General features: G+C 45.9%; 1 protein-coding gene across 1 annotated transcript; it reads left to right on the forward strand.

Moving 5' to 3' along the window:
- Window positions 1–2,294: 2,294 nt before the first annotated feature.
- On the forward strand, window positions 2,295–5,479 carry LOC120665434. Its single transcript, XM_039945002.1, has 3 exons — window positions 2,295–2,529; window positions 4,783–5,048; window positions 5,150–5,479. Exons 1-2 carry the CDS (start codon window positions 2,451–2,453, stop codon window positions 5,007–5,009), a joined length of 306 nt encoding a protein of 101 aa, XP_039800936.1. The 5' UTR covers window positions 2,295–2,450; the 3' UTR covers window positions 5,010–5,048; window positions 5,150–5,479.
- Window positions 5,480–15,254: the final 9,775 nt, after the last annotated feature.

The following is a 15,254-nucleotide window of genomic DNA, read 5'->3' on the forward strand; positions in this document are numbered from 1 at the left end:
GACGACCCCAAGCAGAGCCATGGGCTTTACCCCGTTCTTTCTCGTCTATGGCGCCGAGGCAAGAGGCAAGACCATCCCCATTCTTTACACCGACGAGTAGAAGAGGAAACTGCCCCCACTATCGCATTTAAGAGGCAAGAGCGCAGCCACCACTGTAGACTGAATTATTGCAGAGATTACTACTGCGTCTATGCATTTAAGAGGAAATAAGAAGGCACGTTCATGAGAATATACATCCTTTGGTTCACAGAACGTCACAGCGAAGTCAACATTGTCCAGCCAGAATAGGTAAAACAAATACCTTTACTTCAAAGATGTCCTCCTTCCTGTTCTTGCGAATCAAAAACTTCTATTACTTCATGATCATCTCTATATATGCAGGGAAAATGCTGAATGTAAGCTAGGACCTCATGTTCTCTTGAATCAGGCTATATAATCATTTGTTTGGTTACTTTAATTCCGGTTGTTTCGTTACTTCAGTTCCAGGTACGCCTCATCTCCATTGATCTGTCTTTACTGCTTGCTTTTCTTTTGTTTTGATTGATGCTAACTTGCTTCAAGACTTTGATAAACATTAGAAAACGAATTTCCGTCGTCCATCCGTACTAGGTTGCACATTTAGTATTTCATCTTATTTAACGTTGTCCCTTTAGGCTTAGGCATGTACGTGTATGAATCGTTGAATATTTTTCCCTACTACTTAAAACCATCAACAATCGCTTCTTAAACTGCAACCAAAACCAGAATGATAAGCTAGTCTATAATCCAATATCATGATTAGAGTTTATTTTATTTTCACCTAATAAATCATTGCTACTTCAAATTTTACTTGAAATCCCGCAGCAACGCGTGGGGTACCAACTAGTGTGTGTGTGTGTGTGTGTGTGTATATATATATATATATATATATATATAATATGCACGACACGGAGCATGTGGAGGTCCTCAATTAACTTGCATTGTTTGCTAATTCAGCCGTCCATATTATTAGTCATTTTATCATTGAACATTTGGATACTAGTAAATATATAGCTTTTTTGGTATGTATAAAAACTAAAATGACTAATAATTTAAAATAGAGAGAGTACTCTGCTTGTATAGCATACGATACGATGGAGTGGCCAGCACAGCGCATCTATGACTCTATCAGCAGCTTTGTTAGCGATGTCCAGTGGCTGCTTCAATTCGTTCTCTCCGGCAGCCATGCAAATGCAAGCAACATGGTTTTTATTTGCAGTTGTGGATAGATAGATAGAGTCATAGAGATGGTGAATATTATTGGACGGATGTCGCAGTCACGTCGCCCTCATGCATAACCATACAATTTATTTGTTCTCTTCCTTTTAGTTGGTCCATTTATTTAATTTGATTATTTAAGCACCAGGTTCTTTTTTTATAGGACTCAGGCACCAGGTTCTAATTACTCTGTCGTGTCAAGTCAACCATACTAACGAGTTCTACTCTAATTTTCTAAATTAAAGGAATGCATGGCAATTGACAAACTCATCAAAATGGAATGAATTAATTATCAATACGATGTCAAACCGTAGATATAAACCATGAACCATTCGTGAATCCATTTCTTAGGCCCATCGATCATAAACAAATAACTGATTGGACTTACCAACCTAATAAGAAAAACTTATGTACCATCCTACATGTAAGAAGACGATGTCCTAATAGGTACCAACAAATGAGAACAAGAGTTCACGTGTCTATTCTATGATCTGATCATCGATCAATAACCAAGCAACTTTACTCTTCCTCTTCTCTTCTCGTAATAATCCTGCAATATCAGCAAATTTACTGATATAGTATAAAATTTAATGCTCATAACACTATCTTTTGCACCGTTATCAAGAGTGGGGATTTGGTATCTTAACCAATTGAGTTTCATATGGATGAAACTTCTCTCTAATATGATGAAATTCTCTCACATCTCTTCTTGCAATGACACTATTGAATCAACAAAATTACTAATATATTATATTATTTAATATCTATTAATCTTTTGTAAAATTTTCATTAAAACTGACCTTATAATTACGATGACAGTTGTGACTAGTTTTTTTGACAGTTGTGACTAGTGGAGTCGGTTCTTACGCGCAACGACGGTCATGCGCAGCCGACGGTCGCACCGAATCTCACCCGGGCCCCACCAGCAGCCACACAACGCCGCCGAAAAGGACCATCCACCTGCTGGAAGCGGAGCCTTCGATTCGAAGCCAGCCCAGCCCGACCGCGTCCGATGCCGGTCCGAGCCGTCGCCACGGGCACGGCCTACTACAAACGCCAAGGCCGAACCGGGCGCGGCAGCCGCAAGGCCTGCCGCGACCGAACCACCAGCACACGCACCACCGCGCCCGAGCCCCACCCACCACCGAACCGCAGCGAGCCGGCGGGGAGGAGGGAGCGGGAGCGCCCCGGTGGGTCGGTCGTCGCGGACGGAGATGAGGGGCGGGTCCAGACCGACCCCGGCCGCCGTGTTCCTCCTCGCTGTCGCCGGGATCTGCGCCCAGTTCGCCGCAGGTTTGCGCTCTCGATCTGCCTGTCGACCGTCGGATTTGGGGGGCGCGGCGTGAGGGGGGGGGGGGGGGGGGTTACCGGGAGATCTAGTTGCTACTTAGAGGCGGGGCAGGGGATTGAGGAACCGCTACCACGATTTTTTTTAAAAAAAGTATTACGATCTGCGGTTTACGAGTCTAATTGAGTTGGAGACGGGACTTTGGTTGCTGATGATTTCGGTGGCTAGAGTGGGATGAACTCGCCGTATCAGGTGGGAATTTCGGAGGTTATGGATATGATGTATGGCGGGCAGCTTAGTAGACTTTCAATTCGGCCTCTGATTCAAGCTGCGGTAGCCACTAATTTGTATCCACAGAAATTGTTAGGAAATTGAAATTGTTTTGGGGATTTAAAATGTAGAAGGTAGTAGAATCTTGACACCAAAACCTGCCTTATTAGATTCAAGTTTGTCTATGTAGCAACATGTTTCTGATCCCCTGAACACGATTGCAGTGCTTTACTACATTGCTTGAGCCATCGACTCCGTAGTTCGGATTGTGTTCTGTTAAAAGATTAGGGTCATGCCTAATAGGGTTGAAGGAGGACCCAATGACTTATATTGACTACAGTGATGTTGCGGGCACCTGCCAGTGGTTTGCCTTGTTTTTTTAGTGGCACTGTAAGGAACCGCTCATTCTTTCTCCTTAGGAGCTACATCATGGGTTACTCTGGAGTGGTAAAGCCACATGGTTGGTCTATTTGTGAGATAAAGCTATGAAAGTTAAATGTGGAGAAGGGTTGTTTTAGCCTAGGAAAAAAAAGTTAAAAAACACTAGTGGCATATCTAGAACATTCTAGTGTTTGTACTGGCATTTTACGAACACAAACATATTCCTAGAACCTTGAATCTGGAAAAGAACAAAGACCATATACCTCTTGTGAGTACAGAATTTGAAGTGGATGATGTGGATCTCAGAGAGTTTTAAATCCCTTATCCGTTCCACCCCGATTTCTATCCTTAAGACAATTGAAACACCAAATCCTTCTTTGTTTTAGGATTGGACCTCAAAATGTCAAGATAAAATAAATTGGTCCTAACTGGCCAGGATTGAGGTCTTCTACCACACAAGTCCAATAAACAACTGAATGAGTCAGGTGTGACCGTGAAAGTACTTGTTTTCTTGCACATGATTTAAAACTATCTGTCTGTTGTTTGAAGTAAATAAATTATGTTTCATTATTCTTTTTAAGCAAATGATAAGTAGTTCTGTCAAAGTTCTGAGAACTGAAGCTGTCCATGGCCTCCCTGTTGATACTAGGGCTTCTGGTTAGCCAGCATAGTTCGGCTAGGCGCTTGCCTAGGCACGATTACTGGGTAGTCGAAGGGTGTCCGCCTCGCCTATGGGGGTAGGCGGACCCCTAGGCGGCGGCAGCTCGTCGGCAGCGCCGGTGGGGGTGGAGGAGCGCCTGTCAGAGGTCGCCGGTGGGGGAGGAGGAGCTGCCGGCAGCGGCGGGCGCTTGCGCAGGCTTGTGCGGGCACAGGCGGCGGAGGGCGCGGGCGGCGGCGGGCAGCGGCGCGTGCGCGAGCGTCGGCAAAGGGGTGGGAGGAGGGAAGGGATAAGGTGGATAAGATGGGCTGGGCTATTTTTATGGTGGATAAGGTGGGCTGGGCCATTTTTATGGGCCTTTCTTCTCTTTTCTCCCTATTCCATGACCCTTCTATTTTTTATTTTCTCTCTATTTTTTCTATATTACCCTTCTTTAGTTACCATGCACTCATTAAGAGAATAATTAAGGCTTTCCTATTTAGCTTGCATGCAGATCTGCATGCCATAATTAATTTGCATGCAAGGAGGGGCATTTTAGACCTCGCATACTAAAAAATTCACTTGGAAACTTAAAAGTAGCTATATTATGAGACAAAATTTGAATGCTAGAAGAAGCTATATTTTGGGATCGAGGGAGTAGTGAAATGTGGTCGGTGCAATTGGAAACTACTAACGGTAGGTTTCTTGATCAGGAAGAAAATTTTCCCTTAACTGCTGCCGAACATTTCTGATATTTTATACCATTTTTGAACTCTTGAAGATGTTTTAGAACTTTTTTTTTGGACTTTTGAAGACAATGACTTCTTAACTGTTATGTCCTTTTTTGTTGTTGTTATGTTACTTCCATTCCCTTCTGTCAAAAGCCCTGCAAGTGCAGACACGAATTAAAAAAATTTGCTACTGCATGGACTTTCAATTCCAGATAATTAAATGCCTACAATGTTTGCAGTGCTAGCTGGTGATTCCAAGGATGACAAGAAAGCTGAAGCTCAGCCGAAGGGCCATACTGGAAAAACAGTTTTGTTCGCCCTCCTAGGTGTGGGGGCTGTCATTTTGTTGTCATTTTTCATTTTCAAGTATTGGCAGAAGAAGAAAAGGGAGGAACAACATGCACGTCTGCTAAAGCTATTTGAAGAGGACGACGATATTGAAGTTGAGCTTGGTCTTAGAGATTGATAATCTTCAATGTACAGCAAGAGTATCTTGGCTGACAAGGTAATTCCTAGGGCACCATAATTTGTAGTATGAAAAGCATCACAATCCTGGTACAGTTTCATTTTCAAATTTCAAATACGAATTTATAAAATTGTCCACAGGTTTTGCTGGCTGGCCCTCAAGCATTTCCATGTTAATGTAAAGAATTTGTTGTATTTAAACTAGACAGACCTCCGCAAGAAAGGTCTACTGTACTCTAGCTTTATATGGTGAACATCTCTGTGCAGATGCATCAGAATAGCTTTGATGAGGAAGTATCAAGGTTTGGAGAACATTCATTGTTTTTTAAAGTTTTCTCAATATACATACGCCTCCACTAAGCAATTCTTCGACTACGGTAATCCTTTTTCGTGGTTCCCCTCTGTGTACTGATAGATGCAGTTTGTAGGTTTAAAGAGGCTTCAAATCAAATTAGTGTGTGTTTGTTGACTTGTTCCTGTGTTCAGTTATGGGCTACTTTATGAGGGTTCCATAATATAGTTCCTGATGCAACGCATCCTTTTTTTTCATTGAATATATTGCGTTGTTTACAACAAAAGTTACATTTATCAGCGTGTTAACGGATATTGGTATTCTATGTGCTGTCGTCGGTATTTTATGAGCCGAGGTACTCCACAAGCAGCTGGGTGGTGGTTGATGGATTGAGATTGGGATATAACGACGAAAAACGATATTCATACTCACACCAAACGGAACTCCCACACCCCATTGTTACCCTTGTTTTATAGCAGGAGAGAGCGTTACTTCAGCAAATAGAAGGTGAAGAGCCTGCTGCTTGCACTGCTCGCAGTGGCAGAACAGCGCCCGGGCCAAGCGAATTGAAAACCTTTGTTGGGCCTTTATTCCTGGACCAACTTAGCCCGTATATCGCTTGCTTTGTCATCATTTCCACGCTGATCGGCACGCCACGACAGAGCAGTAGCACACTAGCACTACAACTACAACATTCGGCTCGTCGCCGATGCACCGCCACGGAAGCACGGCGCGTGACGTTGCGCGCTCGCGCGTACGTACGGTGCTCGGCCACGCGTTTCTCGCCTCCCCTCTCGCGCTCGGCCGGCCCCAACCGTTCTGCTCAAGGGACCGCGTGGCCGCCGAACCGAGGCCCTTGGTTTCTAATGATCCTGATTAATTCACGATTAGCTACAGTATGGCTACAGTAAACATCGTCTAATCATACGGCCAAAAGGCTAATTAGATTCGTCTCGTAAAATAGCACAGGGTTCTAAAGTTGATTTTGTAAATTACCTTGATTTAATACACTTAATTAATGATCAAAATAAGCTACAGTAAATTATGCTACTTGAAACAAACAGGGCTCGAACTGGCAGATGGGTGGTCGTCTCTTCGAGCGTGACGTGTTGGTCGGCGGCCCCACCTGTCAAGCTCCGGCGGGATCCACGTGGACCGTGCTGAGGTGTTCACAAAGGGTAAACTCGCGCCTATCGGAAGAGCATATGCCAGATGCCACACACTCCTTGGTAGGTTGGCCCCATCAATTGCTGATCGTGCAGGCGTGGGCGGGGCCCTCATTGACACACTAAAATTGCATGCTGATTTGATTGACATGCGTATTATAAACTTAAATCCTTTCGGCTTTCTATTTTGCGTGCGACCTTGCAGATAAGTCAGTGAACGGTCAGCGCCGCAGCTGAAGACCGAATGATGTCTACTCCCTCCATTCTATAATAACAAGTGTATTTCTACAGTTTAAAATTTGCGCTAAAATAAGTGCACCTTTATATATTTATATATGAGAAAGTCTAACTTTAGTTGTTTTTTTTCTACTTTTTCTCTTCCTAAAGTGCAATGATTACACCTCGGCGGAGGTATATATATGTAATTTTTTAACAATATTGATTTCTCTGCCTCAAATCTAGAAGTGCACTTATTTCGAAACGAAGGGAGTAACTTGTCCGGCCAACTGATCCACAAGTGTATAGGGTATTTGGATTTTTTTCTCCATTTTTGTTTGAAAAAAAGAGAGGAAATACGCTCCGCTGCCTGTAACGCAACGCAACGCTCCGTTCTGTGTGTACTGTACCTGTACGTCAACCATCCTATCGAAATCAATGGCGACCGCTTGAACATTTCGAGAATATTTTCATGGGAAGGTTGAGCCCCTGGTTTCCCATTTTATCTTGCACAGTACACTGGGGAGGTGGTTATATATGGGCCGGGGTATGTCCACCAGTCCATGTTCTGTACATTTCTGGTTGAACTAACCGCATGAAAGTAAGATTCGGACTCTTGAGAGTAGGCCAGTATTGGAAAACAAAATAAAATTTCTGGTGAGAGGTTTTACATAAAACTAGATATATGGGAACTCAACCAGACTCAAAAGGGTGATAGATGTTTTAGGAAATGCAGTCCTAAACTTGTACATATTTATGCTCTCTTCTTTCTTTTTTTCATAATTTAACTAGTATCACTTGTTTTTATCTAATAAATAAAATAGGTTGGTTACAATATTCTGTTGTTGTACACTGTCATGGTTGGCAAAAGTGTCAAGAAGCAGCTATTAGTAACCGTCCACTGAGGCTTTGTTTAGTTCTTTACGTATAAACTTTTTGAAGCATTTTGACACACATTTAAAGTAGTAAACGTATACTAATAACAAAATAAATTACAGATTCTGCCTGCAATTGGTATTTGGCAGTGGCGGAGCCACCACTAGGGCGAGCCAGGGCGGCCGCCCTAGGTCCCTCTAAGTGAAGTCCAGAGTATATTTGTTAACAGTAGAGATAGCAGAAAAAGAAAAGAAGAATGGATCTGAAAAACATAGGAAGAATATAAGAGAACAGAAAATTGGCTTCCGCAGAATAGATTACTTGAGAAAGGAGTAAGAGTTCAAACAAGTTGTTCGATATCATTCCTCATCGCACGCACTCAGTATTTAACTAGCGACTCTCTTGCGTTTACATGGGCTTGGCCTGATACGTGCGCGTAGGCACATCTAGCGAACTCATTCGCGCCAAGACAGACACTAGGCTTCTTGATGCGGCGGCCCATAGTAGGAGATGCTTTCTCTGGTTCGTGGGTGCTGACAATATCCCCGTTCTCAACTCCGGCAGGGGCTCATGGCGGTGCGGCGGCGCCCCCGAACACGAGGTCGAGTGGGCTGTGGCCTCTTAAGTGGTTCAACCTAGCGCCCCAGCCCAGCACTGCATCTTGCCACCAGATGCCACTGCCAATTTCGGCAGTTCACCATCTACCCCCCCTCAGTCCCGCTCAGGTGCTCACGTTGGTGTGTCGATGCCGTTGCGCGACGCCACTCCACGCCCGTCCGTTCAGCAACCCCATCTCGGCGCCCGTCGGTGGCGACAGCAGATCCCGTGCGCCGCCGGCGCGGGCGCCTGCAGCCGGGCAGCAAGTCTCGGCGTCTCGCTCTGGTCGTGTAAAAATTTATCGTAAAAGTCCGCCCTAGGTCATTTTCTGGGCTGGCTTCGCCACTGCTATTTGGGATTTAAACAAGACCTAAGTATCTGAAACATGACAGGACGTTGTCATCGTTAACACCCCCCCCCCCCCCCCCCCCGCCGCGTCAGAGATCAGCAGTAAAGCTTGCTCATCAGGCATCACGAACCTGAAGGCCTACATCAATACAAAATATGAAGCCATCGAAAGGAAATCGATGTCAATAATGTCACGGCTGCACAACATATGGTTGTCAAAGTATATGTTTAGCAGCGGATAATTCTTTTTATGAGCCATTCTTCTCAGAATAGTAAGAGAGTACAGCAAATCGTTATTTTCTTGAATTAAAATCACAAAAAAAAACACGTATTGCACCCTCACTTAAAAACTACATTTTTAAAAGCTTGCTTATTAAATGCTACTACACTATTTTCAAATAACTACTTTGAAAGGAATGGGGTGCTCGTAGCCTAAGAAAAGGAGGGGGTGAATTAGTCAAACTAAAATCTTAACCTCAAACTCCAACCAATTTGCACAAAACGTAAACTAGATCATGCTATCTAGATGTGCAACTACGGTTCATTTAGTGTGAAAATCCTCATTCCAAACGAGTTATGCAACATATAGCCAATCCTATCAAGAAACTACTATAGAAAAGTAGAGGCACACAAGTTGCAATATGAAAAGCGGAAGCTTAATGGAGAGATGAGAGAAAGCAAACTCTTTGACACGAGTATTTATCCCGTGGTTTGGTTAGCCACAAAGACACACCTACATCCACATTGTTGAAGCACTCACAAAGAGTATTGCTTCTCGGCCACCAAGTCTCTTCCGTGAACACAATCACGATCACTTTGGCCCCGGATTCCACTATGGAGCTTCACCAAAAAAGGGTAGGGGTCTCCACGTCCCCCGCACAAAGATGTCGTCGCCGCTCCACACCAAGCCGGATGGTCGAGGACATTGCCGGCGAGCCACCAAGACCCCAAGGATGGCCGCCACACCGAGAGTGTAAGCTTGATCAGCTCTCAAGCACAGCACACAAGGCACACAACCTTGCTATCACACTCAAACTTGAGCTATCCTACTACTCTCACTTACAAGGATGTGCTAAACTTAAGAATTTGATCACTAAGCATTTGGGTTGGCTTGGAGATGTTTTTCAATGTGTCTAGGGTCTCTCCGAACTCCAGAAACTCCAAAATGGCGGGGGGGAAGCCATATATAGGCCACCAACTCAGATTAGCCGTTGAGTACCGTTATGCCTTTTTCTGTGTAGGCGTCGGATAATCCGACGGCATTGAGAGCTGGGCGTCGGATCATCCGATCCCACAGTGATCTCTACAGTAGCCGTTACCCTTTGCAACTTTTGCTGACATCATTCATCCGACGAGTTAGCCCGATGGCCTTCAAAACACGCGTCGGATCATCCGGTGCTCAAGTTTAAATTTGAATTCCAAAACAACGGCACTGATTATTGGTCCTGTGCATTAGTCTGACGATCCACCTTGATAGCGTCGGACTACCCGATCCTGAAGGAACTTTCAACCCTGTGAAAACATCCTCTCTGAAGAATGCTCCGAGCAATAGTCCGACTCTTCTTTTCTGGCGTCGGATCATCCGAATGCTTACGTTGGATAGTCCAACGATAGGGGTGTCGGATTATTCAGTCACACTATTTTTTTCTGTTTCCTTGTTGCACTTGTCCAACTCGTCGTAGCGGTCATTTGGACGGTGGTTTGGACTAGACCTGATCACGGGCCACCCGACACGATAAACCCGACCCGACCCGCCCGAAAAAAACCCGACCCGACCCAACCCGACCAAGTGACGGATTGGGTATGGGCCGAAATATTTGACCCGAAACTTAAAAAAACCCGATCAAACTCGAAAATTACACACAAAATTACGGGCCAACCCGACCCAATCCGAACCCGACCCAATCCGAACCCGACCCGACCATGCCATGGGCCGGTGTAACACCCTAATTTAAATTTCAGTATTTAATAATAAATTTATTTGGTTTTATTTAATTTTCTAAGATTTATTATGTTTAGTCTTGCATTTAATCTAATTTTTGTTTCACAAGGAATTAAAAATTTTCTAGGTTTAAACTTGTTGTTGCATTCATGCTGGTGCATAGGTTTTATTTGATTGAGTGCATAGGGTTTGAATTCAAAATTTAGTTTGAATTCAAATAGATTTGAGTTAGTTTGACAAATAGAAAAGGAAGGGAGACCAGAACAAACCAACCCAGCCCAACCCGCGCTCCAGCCCAGATGGCCCACCTTCCCTTTTCCCCCGCGGCCCACTTCCCCGGTTCGGCCCGTTTCCCCGCCTCGCCAGTGCCGCAACCCAGCAAGCCAGCGCCTCCTTCCCTTCAGTCCGATCCGCGCCCTCCTTTCACTGACACGGCTGGCACGCCTGTCAGCCACTCTACCACCTTCCCCAGCGCCCGACGCCACTCGCCCGCGCCCTCGCTGACAGGGACGGCCCACACGTCAGCGCCCTCTCCCTCCTTCCTTCTTCTTCCCCGCGCCGGCTCCCTCTGTTCCTCTCTCGCCACGCTCCCTCGCTGTCCCGTGGCCCCGCACCGCCCCGTGCGCGCCCCCGAGGCCCACCGGCCAGCCACACACTGCCCCTTCCCTCTAGAAGCTTCGCCCAGAGCCCGGGATTACGCCGAAACCGTTCCATGATCCGCTTCCCCCGCGAGCAATCACGCCCGCGATCCCCGCGCTACGCCAGCGTCCGGCACGAACGCCCAAGATCCCCGGACCCCTCCTTAAGTGGCCCGTGATCCCCTCCTGCGAGCCACGACGCCACACCGCAGCCGCCGCCCCGAATCCCACTGCCCCTGCCTAGTTCCGCCATGCAGAGGATCCGCGCCACCGTGGTTACGCCGCCCCACCCCACCGCGAGCCACCGCCGGAGCTCCGCCCGAGCACCAGGAACCTCACCGAGCCTTTTTCCCTCGAGTTCAACAACACCAGTGCCGGAATTTCACCGGAGCACACTCCGGGTAAGCTCTGTCCGCCGCCGCGATTGGTCACCGCCGGTGGACCTCAGGCCGAGTTAACCCCTAGAGCTTCTCTGCAGCACGCCTACGGACCTCCTCGACGGATCTGCAGGCCTGGAGGTGCACCCCTGCGATCGGCCCACGAGTTCCGCCACGCCATCGCCGCCGAGCTCGACGCCGATCTTCTGCGCCGTTCTCCTTCTTCAATCCGAGCCCTCGGTGAGCACCCGTAGCACCCGCTTTACCTTACGCGCTAGTTGTAGTGGCCCGTAGGCCCTTTTCGAGGCCGGAACGGTGCTCGCCGTCGCTCCGCCGCCGCAGATCCGCCCTTTACCCGTGCCCGCTGCTCCGCGCCCCGGCGAGCCCCGCCGTAACCCCAGGTGGATTACGCATGTCGCGTACTCCACCCACGGCCAAACCGCAGGCCGAACCGAGCCCGGAGCGGCCGATTTGGCCAAATCCGACGCTGCTCCGCCGCGGGAGCTCTGCTCCGGCGAGTCGTGCCGCCACCCCGCGCGCCCAACCACCCGTGGCCGTCTGATCCTAGATCCACGGCCCAGAATAGATCAAGCCGAGGTCAACCAGACCAAATAACGGTCAGCGCTAGCGTTTATACAAAGCAGTCCCTGTGTTTTTCCAAAAACAACCCACCGTCCAGTCGCGTGCAAAAGTAATTGCACGTGGGTCCTGTTTTTAATGTTTTAGCCCCTGAACTTTTCCCTTTTAGAACCCGCAGTCCAGTCCCGGACTTTTTGTGCGTTAACCCCTGAGTCTAGGGTTTATTTACACTTAGGCCCTCGGTTTTTGCACAGAACCCCTAGAACTTTTAGTTTTCTCACAGTTTAGTCCCTGGATCTTGTTTTAGACCTAGTTTTCGCGTTCTAGCTCCGTTTTAGACGTTCTTTATGTCCACGCGATCGTTGTAATGCGTAGAATAGTTCTAGCTTAGTTTTGTTTGCTGTTTTCAAGTATTGTTGTACTATTTTTTAGTGTTTGCTCTTGTTTGCATGTATGTTTATATTATTGCCTTGTTTCTGGTCATGTGTTCGTGAGTAGACGTTGAGCTACCGGAGGAGTACCAGTACCCGGAGTAGCCACCGTCTTCAGAGCAGTTTGAGCAGCAGGAGAACTTTGAGGAAGGCAAGTATAACATGAACACCACCTATCACTTTTAAATACATTTTCATACTGCATTTTAATACTGTATGCCTATAAGGACTTTCCTAGCCACTTTATATCCTTTATATATATATCCCTTGGGTTGCATTTTGGTTAGTTGTGCTAGGTTGCCGCGCTATAACACACTTGATTCTTTTTAATTAATTTGATTAACGGTATATGCAACTTAATTCTGGGAGTGGCCCGTTTGAGTGGCTCACGTCTCGTTAAAAATTGGTTTTTGCTAGAAACATGGTTTAGGGGGCCAGCACGGTGCTTAGTGCTGGGTTGGCCACTCTCCATAAGGACCGGTTCATAGAGCGACAACCTGGGACAACAGCGCTACCACAAGACTGGAATGAGACGGTCTTGGCGTAATAATTAGGTCATTTTGGTTTGGAGTAACTTACTTGTGGGGTAGGGGAGGTAAGCTTCTATGGCCCTCGTACTAAGTGGCCTCGTCTCTGCTCCGTGTCTTGATGCCCACTAAACTTGCTCCATAGTCGCCGATCCACCCTCGCGGTTACTCCTTACCAACGAGATTCTTTGTAAAGGCCTCGTAGTGTGCTTGCTAGCCATCTCACCTACGGAAGTGTGATGAACAACTAGCGTAGCTCACGACTTGTGGGTAAAGATGTGCAACCTCTGCAGAGTGTAAAACTGGTATACTAGCCGTGCTCACGGTCATGAGCGGCCCAGATCCTCCTTTTGATTAGTGGGGTTATCTTCCTTTGGTTAGGAGGGTTTCCTCGGGTGGTTGGTTTGGTTGGTTCTTAGTAGTGTCATAAATTAATTCTGATTAATTACTATGCAATTGGGATATGGTAACTCATCAACTTGTAGTAATTAGCTTTAATAAAATTTTGCCAAAATTAAAAGCTAATGCAGTTAAGTCAGCCAACCTTAGAGCCTCATAGTTTGTGTTATACTTGTTGAGTACGAGTTGTGTACTCACTCTTGCCTCCTCTACACTTTTTCCTCTTGTTCTTTTGGGGATACTCTACTGCTGCTCAGTTCCTGCCGACGCGAGGGAGTTCACCCGGAGCTACTAGGAGTACGAAGACTTCTAGGCGTTTGTCTCCCAGTCGACGTCCCTGTGGCGCCCTGCTCTGCTTCCGACGAGAGTTATCGTATATGTTTTACGCTTCCGCATACTCCGTATCAGACATTTTGTCATTATTGTAATAAATAACATTCGTACTCGCTTTATTGTATCTTTTTACGTGATATGTACTGTGATATACTGTTTATTCTATTGTATATACGTGTGACTTATCCTGGCATGTATATGATTGCTCGGTTTATGTCTTTTTATAAACCGGGTGTTACAGTCGGGCATGGGCCAACATTTTTTGACCCGAAACCCAAAGTGACCGACCCGATCCGACAGATGATCAGGCCTAGTTTGGACGCCTCGTCGGTGAATTGGACATCTTCGACGATGAATTGGACGTCTCAACGGTGCATTGGATGTCTCGGCGGTGCATTGGACGTCTCGGATATGATTTGGACTCTATCCAATGGACCTAAAAAATCCTACAAATATGATCTCGCAAACTCGTTAGTCTCATTGATTACGTTGTCATTCGATCACCAAAATTACTCGAAATGGCCTAAATGGGGCCATGTTCGTTACATACTCTTTCTAGTAGTTGAAACGTATTGACGAAATGTTGTTTTTATGCTTTTTTCAGCAAAACCCATGTGTGACTCTCTGCAACAAAAGGTGTTGTTTCTTCGAAGGGAGAATTCTTCGCATCGCAAGCATGTGCCACTGATAGCGTGGTCTAGGCCCACACATCATTGAGACAACATGTGGTGTATAAGTGGTTACGGAAATTCCAAGTTGAAAATGAGAAAATGAGGAGGAGGCACCATAACGTTCTCAAACTCGTTGCACAAAAAAAAATACTGATACTCCAAGTGGAAAATAAGAAATTGAGGAGGATGTATCATAGACTCGCTGTGTTTGCTTGGCTGTGGCTGATGGCTGGTGCTGATTTGTTATGAGAAAATAGTACTACTGACTGGCTGGTGCTGATTTAGTACGAGAGAACAGTACTGCTGGCTGGTTGGCTGACAAGCCAAGCGAATACAACGTAACATTTTTCATGAAACATAGGGACAAAATGCCTACCTTCAAACTAGTTATCAAAATTATAGTTTAGATTCTAGAATAGAATAGGTGTGATTTTGATTTTTTTTAAACATAACATTTACCAAATGAAATGTAACACTTTACTCGATACAACAACGGAAAAATTAAATCCACTATACCATTTTCCCTGTAACTTAGTAGGTTGCTTCCCTCTTAAGCCCTTTTTATAAATGGGCAAAGGGGGTTGGGAGCTGGAAGTTTTTGTTGTCTCCAATAACTTTTATATCAGTTAGTTTGTTGATAAGATCGCAACTCCAGCTATTTTTCTTTTGCTTTCGCAAAAAAAAGCTATTTTTCTTTTGCAAATTTATCTCAAAAGAAATAATAAAGAAACAAAAGGTGAAAAAAAGGAGTAACGATCTCTAGAAGCAGGCGGGGGCACAATCATCTGAGCTGGACCAACCGGCGAGATACATTCACACGTCAGCGAGAGAGAGGGTATCCAAGGGCCAAGGCT

The sequence above is a fragment of the Panicum virgatum genome, chromosome 3N (assembly GCF_016808335.1).
Source record: "Panicum virgatum strain AP13 chromosome 3N, P.virgatum_v5, whole genome shotgun sequence".
Classification (NCBI taxonomy): domain Eukaryota; kingdom Viridiplantae; phylum Streptophyta; class Magnoliopsida; order Poales; family Poaceae; genus Panicum; species Panicum virgatum.

Bases quoted from the DNA above. Each gene is read 5' to 3' on its own strand.
- LOC120665434 (XM_039945002.1), top strand. From the start codon at position 2,451: ATGAGGGGCGGGTCCAGACCGACCCCGGCCGCCGTGTTCCTCCTCGCT. The intron at 2,530-4,782 runs GTTTGCGCTCTC...CAATGTTTGCAG, and splicing joins CTGCGCCCAGTTCGCCGCAG to TGCTAGCTGGTGATTCCAAG.